At 36.1% G+C, this 12,197-nt stretch overlaps 1 protein-coding gene across 1 annotated transcript in view; it reads right to left on the bottom strand.

The window, feature by feature from the left end:
* The window catches only part of LOC594451 (neurogenic locus notch homolog protein 1-like), a 64,952-nt gene that overhangs the window by 27,161 nt on the left and 25,594 nt on the right, over positions 1-12,197 (bottom strand). Inside the window, exons 31-48 of the mRNA XM_030999212.1 lie at positions 11,717-11,821; positions 9,470-9,574; positions 7,490-7,594; positions 7,111-7,215; positions 6,656-6,754; positions 6,276-6,380; positions 5,921-6,025; positions 4,574-4,678; positions 4,304-4,408; positions 3,916-4,020; positions 3,210-3,314; positions 2,861-2,965; positions 2,547-2,651; positions 2,166-2,270; positions 1,786-1,890; positions 1,073-1,177; positions 686-790; positions 244-342 (exon numbers count right to left, since the gene is read on the bottom strand). Coding sequence (XP_030855072.1) covers positions 244-342; positions 686-790; positions 1,073-1,177; positions 1,786-1,890; positions 2,166-2,270; positions 2,547-2,651; positions 2,861-2,965; positions 3,210-3,314; positions 3,916-4,020; positions 4,304-4,408; positions 4,574-4,678; positions 5,921-6,025; positions 6,276-6,380; positions 6,656-6,754; positions 7,111-7,215; positions 7,490-7,594; positions 9,470-9,574; positions 11,717-11,821 — 1,878 coding nt within the window. The remainder of the gene's footprint in view (positions 1-243; positions 343-685; positions 791-1,072; positions 1,178-1,785; positions 1,891-2,165; positions 2,271-2,546; positions 2,652-2,860; positions 2,966-3,209; positions 3,315-3,915; positions 4,021-4,303; positions 4,409-4,573; positions 4,679-5,920; positions 6,026-6,275; positions 6,381-6,655; positions 6,755-7,110; positions 7,216-7,489; positions 7,595-9,469; positions 9,575-11,716; positions 11,822-12,197) is intronic.

The following is a 12,197-nucleotide window of genomic DNA, read 5'->3' on the forward strand; positions in this document are numbered from 1 at the left end:
AAATAAAATCCGAATCTTTACATTCACTGTTCGTGTGAAAATGCGACACATTTAAATGACGAGAATACACACACAAATTATATTCAGAAGGTGTACGCACAATCAATACAATATCTAAAACCTTGGAATTCATGAACAAATCGTTAAAGATTGTCAAAGTAGACTGTGAATAAAATGATAATCTTGAAATAAATTAAGAGGGTAATGTTACAATATGAATGGATGTCAAAATAGAATTCTCACCTGTACTACACAGAGCTCCATTAAATTCTGCCTCACATGTACATTCATTGTTCTCACATGTACCTCCATTCTGACAGGGGTTGTCATCAGAACAGCCGGCTACAGAGAGGAGAGAAATTATCTTTTAACAAGTGACGAATTTTTACATTCACCGTTCTCGAAAGCAACGTTCCAAAGCTTGGAATTAAACAAAAATACACTAGAGAGTGTCAAATTAGAAATTAAGAAGACTTTTTCCCTTTTATCAATACAGTAACTTTTTTAGGGGGGTGTAATTTAGAATGAATATCTCGAAATAGTGTAAAGTCATGATAGATGCGCGTGACATGGCACAATCTTGTCTTTTTAAAGTAACCAATGATATCCTGAAAAGCAAAATATTGTTTAACAAACACTTTTAATCCCGATAGCAATTATCGTATGTCACTATGGATTTCCATACCTGTACTACACAAGGCTCCAATAAATGTCCCGGCACATGTACATGCATTGTTCTCACAGGTGCCTGCGTTCATACATGGGTTGCCGCCAGAAGCAGAACAGTCAACTACAGAGAGGAAACAAAAATTAATATCCTCAAATGAATGATGAATGTTTACCTATATTGTTCATATGAATATACGTGAAAGACGAGGATCAGTTATTACAATGATACCAGGCATTGTACACAATTTACGAATGATGTATTAAACATTGTCAAACTACAAAGTAGGTAGGCTTCCCCCTTATTTACACTACTGGTTTTCAGAGGTTTTTAGTGAGAATTTTGTATCGATATTGAGAGGTTAAAGTCACAATATAAACGGATGTTACTCTAGATTTTTCTCACCTGTACTACAAAGAGCTCCATCAAATTCTGCAGCACATGTACATGCATTGTTCTCACAGGTACCTCCGTTCATACATGGGTTGCCGCCAGAAGCAGAGCAGTCAACTACAGAGAAGAAACAAAATATATTCAAACTAAGGTAACGGATATTTTCATTCACTGTTTAAGGGAAAAGGCGAAATACATTGACACACAATCAATATACAATCTAAAAGCCTTGAATTAAAGGGATCCGGTAACTTTGTCTCAGATTCTGAAACAAAATTCTGGATTTAGCTCATGCTGCAATGATAATTATAAACCTTTAGGTCAGTCAGGAACCCCATGGCTTTTACAAGCCAATCGTCTGTCTGATTATCAAGATATTTATGATTGGAATTACAAATTTTGAAAACCGTTTGCCAAACGGTTTTCATAACACTATAGTCTTTTCGGGAAACGAGTATGGTAAAACCGGTCACTCAAAAATTTTACTTTTTTGAGGCACTTCTTGATCATTTAGAAGCGCATTTTTTTCAGGGCTTCCATATTACACCATATCACAGACACTGATATCACGTAGAGCCGTGTATCTCAGATTTAGCATTGTTAAACGATCCCTTTAAAGGAAGAAGCCTAATCGATTGTAAAGTTAGACCGTGAGTAGAATGATAATTCCCGAAAGTTAACTATCAAAACACGATATTAACGAATGTTACTTTAGATTGTATCACCTGTACTACACAGAGCTCCATTAAATTCTGCAGCACATGTACATGCATTGTTCTCACAGGTACCTCCGTTCATACAAGGGTTGCCGCCAGATGCAGAACAGTCAACTACAGAGAGGAACAACATATCCTTAATTATTTAACGAATCTTATCATTCACTGTTAATGTTGAAATGCAAAATACATGAATAACGAAGATACATAATTAGATTCTTGTTATATTAAGCTAGTGTACAGACATTCAATATGAAACAAAAAAAATTAAATTTAAGAAAGAAGCGTAAAAGATTGTCAAAATCGATTTTGAGTAAATGATATAATCTCGAAATAAATTAAGAGGTTCAAGTCACAATAAAAACGGATGTTACAGACGATATTCTTACCTGTACTACACAGAGCTCCATCGAATTCTGCAGCACATGTACATGCATTGTTCTCACAGGTACCTCCGTTCACACATGGGTTGCCGCCGGAAGCAGAACAGTCAACTACACAGAGGAAACAAAATATCCTTAAATTAATAACGATTCTTTATATTCGCTGTTCATGTGGAATTGCGAAAACACATGAATGACGAGGATACAAAATTAAATTCTTGTTACATCCGGCCAATGTACACACAATCAATATAAAACATAGAGGCTTTAAATTTAGGAATGCAGCGTAAAAGATTGTCAAAGTAGACTATGAGTGGAATTAAAATCTCGAAAGGATAAAGAAGTTAAATTCATAATATGAACAAATGTTACAATAGATTTTCTCACCGGCACTACAAAGAACTCCATTAAATTCTGCAGCACATGTACATGCATTGTTCTCACAAGTACCTCCGTTCATACATGGGTTGCCGCCAGAAGAAGAACAGTCAACTACAGAGAGGGAAAAATTATCGTTAAATAAATGACGAATCTTTAAATGATTGACGAGGATACACAATTAATTTATTTGTATATATCAATATAATGTCTGAGAGATTGGATTTAAAAAACGAGGTGTAACAGATTGTCATAGTCGATCTCGAAATAAATTAGGAGGTAAAAGTCAATATATGAAGGAATGTTACAATAGATTTTCTCACCTATACTACACAGCGCTCCATTGAATTCTGCAGCACATGTACATGCATTGTTCTCACAGGTACCTCCGTTCATACATGGGTTGCCACCAGATGTGGAACAGTCAACTACATAGAGGAAACAAAATACCCTTCAATTAATAACGAATCTTTATATGAGTAACGAAAATACACAATTAATTTATTCGTATATCTAGTCAGTGTACACAATATTAATATGATATCTAAGAGATTGGATTTTGAGAACAAAGCTTAAAAGAATGTCAACATAGACTGAGTAGAATTATAATCTCGAAATAGATTAGGAGGTAAAAGTTACAATATGAACGGATGTTACAATAGACGCTATTACCTGCACTACACAGAGCTCCATTAAATTCCGCAGCACATGTACATGCATTGTTCTCACAGGTACCTCCGTTCATACATGGGTTGCCGCCAGAAGCAGAACAGTCAACTACAGAGAGGAAACAAAATATTCCTAAATTAATAACGAATTTTAACATTCACTGTTCATGTTGAAATGCAAAATACGTGAATGACGAGGACACACAATCAAATCAAATTCGTGTTATATTTAGCTAGTGGACACACAATTAATCTATTATCAAAACGTTTAGAATTTAAGAACGAAGTATAAAAAGTAGAAAAGTAGACTGTGACACCAAGACTAAGATAGAATCTTTACAGGATAGGAGACAGAAGATGGATTTGATCGATACTTACAAATATCTCAATGACATATATAGGAATAATTCAGAAAATTTCTTCTTTGCTTCAAATAAAGATCTATGAGTCATACAAAAAAAGCTTTTCCAAAGACGTACTCGCAAAAAATTAACTGTCCACTTGTTCTCAAATCGAGTGGTGCAACCCTGGAACAGCTTACCTCATAGTGTCTGTACCCACTGTTGCTACTTTTAAGAGGAAACTGAGAGCCCGACAAGAGGGTTAACCAACCAAGTATACCAAGAAGGTAAGAGTAGAATGATAATCTCGAAATTCAAATAAGAGGTTAAAGTCACAATATAAATGGATGTTACAAAAGACGTTCTCACCTGTACTACATAGAGCTCCATCAAATTCCGCAGCACATGTACATGCATCGTTCTCACAAGTACCTCCGTTCATACATGGGTTACCGCCAGATGCAGAACAGTCAACTACAGAAAGAAAACAAAATATTATTAGATTAATAACGAATCTTTACACACCCAAAATATCATTGAATAAGTAACGAATCTTTACATGAATAACGAGGATGCAGAATTAAATGTTTGCTTTATTTGGCTAATGTACACACAATCAATATAATATATAAAAGCTTGGAATTTAAGAACGATGCGTTAAAGATTATCTAAGTAGACTGTGAGTAGAATGATCAACTCGAAATGAATTAAGAGGTTTAAGTCACAATATGAACGGTTGTTACAATGATTTTCTCACCTGTACTACAAAGAGCTCCATCAAATTCCGCAGCACATGTACATGCATTGTTCTCACAGGTACCTCCGTTCATACATGGGTTGCCGCCTGATGCAGAACAGTCAACTACGGAAAGAAAACAAAGTATTCTTAGATTAAATGTCTAAAAACTAGGAATTTAAGATCGCAGACTAAAAGATTGTAAAAGTAAGATGTGAATAGAATTATCATCTCAAAAAATTAAGAGGTTAAAGTCACAATATGAACGGATGTTAAATTATATTTTCTCACCAGTACTACACAGAGCTCCATCAAATTCCACGGCACATGTACATGCATTGTTTTCACAGGTACCTCCGTTCAAACATGGGTTGCCGCCAGACGCAGAACAGTCAACTACAGAGAGGAAACAAAATATCCTTGAATAAATAACGAATCTTTACATTAATAACGAGGATGCAGAATTAAATTAATGTTATATTAAAGCAGTGAACACACAATCAAAATTATATATGAGAGTGTGGAATTTAAGAACGAAGCGCAAAAGATTGTCATAGCAGACCCGTGAGTAGAATGATGATCTCGAAATAATTTAAGAGGTAAAAGTCACAATCCTTCTCGCTTTGGACGTGGTCTCCTCAAGTCTGAACGGCACCGTGACATGCTACCTGCTACTCGTCAATGTGTCTCTCACCGCAGTTCAACACTTTTAAGTGCTCATCTACTAGACCTACAGCGTTGTAAAACCCAACGATATAGGAACTCTGCAATCCCGTTTTTAACACGAATGCTCAATTCTTCCATGTAGTTTTAGCTTTTTACCCCGTGAATGCCTATTATAGGTCTACATGTTTTTATTTAATTACGTGATAGATATACATGTGCCCTGAATATACACGTGGCTTAAATTTCTTAAATATATTTATTTTTTGATACTCATGTTCCTATATATATTAATGAAACAACTTTATTCCGTTTACATGGTTAATGCACCCAATTCAATCTTTTAATTCATAGTATATATATATATATATATATATATTTATAGTACAACAATGCCAGAATGAGACACTGCGTTTAATGTTGTTATTTGTTTACACTTTTTTACACATTATTTACACACGCTTGTTTCTTTAGATCTTCTGCAGGTGCCCATCTCATTTCTTAATTTCCAACTTTCTTCATCTTTGCTAGTAGAATTGTTTATTTTTAAAACATGTAAATCCCATATTATCACCATTACGTTTTATCTATCAATTTATGTTAATTGTGTTTAAAATGTAAATGTTCAAAATCTAAATGTTACGAGAAAAGGAAATTAAATACTTTATCCATTCTCACTTTGTTATCTTCTTTTTTCCCAAATCATCCATGTATGTAAATTCGATTTATTTTATGTCTGATGTGCAATATATTGAAGTTTCCATTACTATTATTGTTAATTTATTCCTTGAACTAATTTGTAATCGTTTCTCTATTGATGTACATGTATTTTTAATTTCTCCGTATTTCTTTGAGCTTTGTAATCTTTGTTGTATCAGTCTCCTGACTGTTTTAACATGGAATTTTGACACAATAAAACCGAAATGAATGAATGAATGAAAAAATATGAACGGATATTACAACAGATTCTCTCACCTGAACTACACAGAGCTCCATTAAATTCCGCAGCACATGTGCATGCATTGTCCTCACAGGTGCCTGCGTTCATACATGGGTTGCCGCCAGAAGCAGAACAGTCAACTACAGAAAGGAAACAAAATATCCTTGAATAAATAACGAATCTTTACATGCATAACGAGGATGCAGAATTAAAGTTTTGTTATATTCAGCCGGTGTACATACAATTAATATAATATATAAAAGCTTGAAATTCATGATCGTACGAAGCTTAAACGATTGTTAAAGTAGACTGCGAGTAGAAGGATAATCTCGAAATGAATTAAGAGGGTAAAGTCACAATATGGATTGATGTCACAATAGATATACTCACCTGTACTACACAGAGCTCCATTGAATTCTGCAGCACATGTACATGCATTGTTCTCACAGGTACCTCCGTTCATACATGGGTTGCCGCCAGATGCAGAACAATCAACTACAGAGAGGAAACAAAACATCCATAAATCAATAACGAATCTTTAAATTCACTGCTAATGTGGAAATACGAATTACACGAATGACGAGAATACAAAATAATTTTCTTTTTGTTAGCCAGTGTACACACAATCAATATAATATCTAAAACCTTGGAATTTAGGAACAAATCGTACAATATTTCAAAAGTAGCCTGTGAGTAGAATGATAACCTTGAAATAAATAAAGAGGTTAAAGTCTCTTAATATGAATGGATGTCACAATAGATTTTCTCACCTGTACTACAAAGAGCTCCATTAAATTCCGCAGCACATGTACATTCATTGTTCTCACAGGTACCTCCATTCTGACAGGGGTTGTCGACAGAACAGCCGGCTACAGAGAGGAGAGAAATTATTCTTTTAACAAGTGACAATCTTTACATTCATCGTTCTCAAAAGCCACGTTCCAAAGATTTGAATTAAGCAAAAAATGAATGAGAGAGTGTCAAATTAGAAAGTAAGAAGACCCTTTCCCCTTTTTCCGTACAGAAACCTTTTTTTTACGGGTATGTTAATTAGAATGAAGTTATCGAAATTATTTCAGAGTATAAATTCACGATAGATGCGCGTGACAGGGCAACAATCTTGTCTTTTTTGAGTAACCAACGATACCTTTAAAAGCAAAATATTGTTTAACAAACACGTTTAATCTCGATAGCAATTATCGTATGTCACTATGGATTTCCATACCTGTACTACACAAGGCTCCAATAAATGTCCCAGCACATGTACATGCATTGTTCTCACAGGTACCTGCGTTCATACATGGGTTGCCGCCAGAAGCAGAACAGTCAACTACAGAGAGGAAACAAAAATTAATATCCTCAAATGAATGATGAATGTTTACCTATATCGTTGATATAAAAATACGTGAAAGACAAGGATCAGTTATAACAATGATACCAGGCATTGTACACAATTTACGAATGATGTATTAAACATTTACAAAGTAGCTAGGCTTCCCCCTTATTTACACTACTGGTTTTCAGAGGTTTTAGTGAGAATTTTGTATCGATATTAAGAGGTTAAAGTCACAATATAAACAGATGTTACTCTAGATTTTTCTCACCTGTACTACAAAGAGCTCCATCAAATTCTGCAGCACATGTACATGCATTGTTCTCACAGGTACCTCCGTTCAAACATGGGTTGCCGCCAGAAGCAGAACAGTCAACTACAGAGAAGAAACAAAATATATTCAAACTAAGGTAACGGATATTTTCATTCACTGTTTAAGGGAAAAGGCGAAATACATTGACACACAATCAATATACAATCTAAAAGCCTTGAATTAAAGGGATCCGGTAACTTTGTCTCAGATTCTGAAACAAAATTCTGGATTTAGCTCAAGCTGCAATGATAATTATAAACCTTTAGGTCAGTCAGGAACCCCATGACTTTTACAAGCCAATCGTCTGTCTGATTATCAAGATATTTATGATTGGAATTACAAATTCTGAAAACCGTTTGCCAAACGGTTTTCATAACACTACAGTCTATTGGGGAAAACGAGTATGGTAAATCCGGTCACTCAAATTTTTTACTTTTTTGAGGCGCTTCTTGATCATTTAGAAGCGCAATTTTTTAGGGCTTCCATATTACACCATATCACAGACACTGATATCACGTAGGGCCGTGTATCTCAGATTTAGCATTGTTAAACGATCCCTTTAAAGAAAGAAGCCTAGTCGATTGTAAAGGTAGACCGTGAGTAGAATGTTTGTTTGTTTGTTTTTATTTCCGTATAAAATCATCACAACATACAAATACATACATAAATGAGATATATGGCGGATAGCCCATTTCAGGCGTATTAACAAAATACGCCTGTTCTTCCATGGGGTCCGGATAAAAAAGCTGTTACATCAAAATCAGATATTTTATACAATGATGGGGAAATTAGATTTATATAAATTCAATGTAAACATTACATTAAACAAAACATAAACGATATAACTGAACATGTATAATATATTTTCGAGTCTAATAGATTCAATTTACATTTATAATTCAAATTCAGTGGATTTTATAAGGGATACAGAACCGCACGAACCCTGAACAAATAAAGTAAAAGGAAAGGAAAGAAAAAGGAAAGAGAGGTAAACAGATTATTGAGCACATTTCTAAGATATTGTGAAAAAAATTGTCAGATTGGATTTGAAATTTTGAATCGTACAAGCACTACGGGTATTAGCTGGTAATTTGTTGTACAATGAAGTTCCTCTGTAATAAAATGTTCTTTTACAATTATTGGTTTTCGGTCTAGGGAGACTTAGATTACCTATAGAACGGAAAAAATACCTGTCTGTTTTGATTGGTATGGGACGTTTGATATATTCAGGAATAAGATTATTTAAAATTGTGTACATCATAATATATATATGTTCTTCTTGGCGGACACTTAGTAATTTCCAATTTAAAACTTCATGGATATGAGAAGTGGAAATATGAGAGTATGGATTGATTTTCAATATGATTCTTCCTGCCCTGTTCTGAAGTTTTTGCAACATATCTAGATATTTTTGGGGGCAGACTGCCAGATTATATCGGTGTAATCAAAATGGGGAAGAATAATTGAGGAATAAACAATTTTTAAAATAGATTCATTTACAGAATGTCTCAGTCTGCCAAGAAAACCTATCATTTTACCAATTTTAGAGCACATTTGTTCAATATGAAAATTCCACTTAAGCTCTTTATCAATAATAATTCCAAGGTATTTTACTGTTTCTACATTTTTAATATACGTATTTTGAATTCTTAAGTTTAAAACATCGTGCCTTGCTAGCATTTGTCTTGTTCCAAAAGACATGCATACAGTTTTAGTACAATTTATTTTCAACTTATTTCTATTCATCCATTTACTCACTTTGGTAAGTTCGGAATTCAAAGTTGTCTCAACAACTTTTGGATCTTTATCAGAGAAATATAAAACAGTATCATCTGCATAAAAGTGAAAAGCACATTTGTCAAATACAGAAGAATGATAATTCCCGAAAGTTAACTATCAAAACACAATATTAACGAATGTTACTTTAGATGTTATCACCTGTACTACACAGAGCTCCATTGAATTCTGCAGCACATGTACATGCATTGTTCTCACAGGTACCTCCGTTCATACATGGGTTACCGCCAGATGCAGAACAGTCAACTACAGAGAGGAAACAACATATCCTTAATTATTTAACGAATCTTATCATTCACTGTTAATGTTGAAATGCAAAATACATAAATAACGAAGACACACAATTAAAATCATTAAATTTATCACAGTAAGTATCATCATCATCATCACATCATCATCATCATCATCATCATCATCACATCATCACAGTAAGTAATACGCTAAGACCCCGCGGGAGGGCATGACGTCTCCGCGAGCCTTTGTATTCTATTGTTTTTTAATGAGATCGCCGACCGAAGTTGGTGCAGCTATCTCCTCCTGAACCCTCCCCTCGGGGTACCGTTGCCCGGTGCCATCGTCCGCGGGAGAGTCTAATCTGTTCGATTGGCTATACTCCGCCCGAGGTCCTCCTCCGTGTCGACGTCCAGGGCGAAAACAGACGCGATATGCATAATGCATGATATGCGTGACGACAGAGATACCTCATGCATATTCAACATTACATCCGTATCAAAGAGACACACGACAGATGACCATCAACTCGCCTAATATGGCGTAGCAAATTTACGATGCAACGGGTCGGGATTACCCCTGAGTAAACCATCTTGCTATAGGATATGCTTTGTAGTAGCTGCACAAGCCATAGAGATACACGGGGCTTCCCGTCCACGTCCAACAAACTTAGAGACCTATTTCCACCATTATTGCTGCGAATTTTATATAGTTTTCGTGAATGGAGGTATGAAATCAAAGCCTTTTTTTGTGATTGTTCTGGCCATGTTTACTGAATTTTGATTATCATTTTTTCACAAGAAAATCATTGGACTGACAGTTCAGTCGCAAGCTGCCTTCAGTCAACACACGTACAGTACACACAGTGCTGCCGCTGTCGGCCGGGAATTTGCCTGAGTGAGCTAGAGTCGAAGAGTATGGGGGCCAAGCAGGCCAATATTCGTACAACTATACAACTAAACATACGTCTATCCATCCATCGAAGAACCCCGTCAACACAACAGCGTGCGGGCGGAAGTGCCATAATTTTGTACACTTATATAGCTATTAAACTATTTGGCCTTTACGTCTACTCAGCCATTGGAGACTAATATTGTCTTATATATCCAGTAATTTACAAGAAAGCATTAAATAAGGTTATGAATTGTATATTTACATTAATAACTCAATATCAACCAGACAGAAGTATGTGACTTTATGCATTGCAAAAAAGTCAGTTGCGTAATGAGTAAAATCGTTTGGGGGGGGGAGGTGCAGAAAAAAATCTGCATCACCATTCACCATTCTTACATGTTACATACAGCCTCCAAGAAACGTTTTTCAAAGTGGGGGGGGGGGGAGAGATCAGTTAGATCGCAGCGAGTTGAGTTGAGGTCACTTATTGGCGTGGGGTCCATACGTAGAGCTGCGTAGTCTTGCGTACCAACTACGCTGGCCTACGTTACTAATTATGCTGAGGGACACAAAGGGGTAAGCAAGATGGACGCCAACAATTCAACATGTTTAATTTTTTTCGCGTACTTCCGGCGTAGAAACTTGACGCAGAAAGTATGCCTTTTTACGCAACACTACGCTACTGTACGCCATGCCTACGCAACAGTACGCTACCCTACGCCAGATCGACAAAGCAGTAAAAGGTTTCCACACAGTAAGCAAACGTAAGCAACCGTAAGCAACCATAATCAAACCTGTACGCCAGCCTACGCATAACCTACGCAGGGACTACAGTGAAGCAACATTTCGCCATTAATACGCAGCCTAATTTCTGCGTAATCTGGACGCCACACTACGCAACTCTACGCAGTTCCACGCAGTTCCATTGTGAAAAAGGCTTAAAGAATAACTACCGGAAGAGTTGGATCGTTTTTTTTTTTTTTATAAATGGCAAATAAAGTTCTTGGTGGTTTTAATTTAGAGAGTCTCTATTTATCTATTTACACCCCCGCCCCCCTCTAGAATCCGCGGAGGTCCGCGGGTCCTGCTAGTCGTGTAATATTAAGCTAGTGTACAGACATTCAATATGAAACAAAAACTTTGAAATTTAAAAAAGGAGCGTAAAAGAATGTCAAAATCGATTGTGAGTAAATGATATAATCTCGAAATAAATTAAGAGGTTCAAGTCACAATAAGAACGGATGTTACAGACGATATTCTTACCTGTACTACACAGAGCTCCATCAAATTCTGCAGCACATGTACATGCATTGTTCTCACAGGTACCTCCGTTCATACATGGGTTGCCGCCGGAAGCAGAACAGTCAACTACACAGAGGAAACAAAATATCCTTAAATTAATAACGATTCTTTATATAACTCAAGAAGTTTGGTGTCAAACCGGAAGATCTCGTGTTCATATACTCTGTGTACATACGACCTATACTTGAGTATGCAGTACCTGTTTGGGGATCAAGTTTAACCCTGCGCCAGTCAGCTGAAATTGAACGAGTACAGAAGAGAGCTCTTCGCATGATTTGTTACCCGACTGACTCTCACTATGATGACCTTCTTCACCAATTTGACATTTCATCTCTTGTTAGCCGACGTGTTGAGATCCTCACGCGATTTGCGAAAGCACTTCTGGGTTCTGTAAGACACCGCGACCTCTTGCCACAACCGCGACATGTGATTACTTGCCGCA

The sequence above is a fragment of the Strongylocentrotus purpuratus genome, unplaced genomic scaffold (assembly GCF_000002235.5).
Source record: "Strongylocentrotus purpuratus isolate Spur 01 unplaced genomic scaffold, Spur_5.0 spur5_scaffold_5, whole genome shotgun sequence".
Classification (NCBI taxonomy): Eukaryota; Metazoa; Echinodermata; class Echinoidea; order Camarodonta; family Strongylocentrotidae; genus Strongylocentrotus; species Strongylocentrotus purpuratus.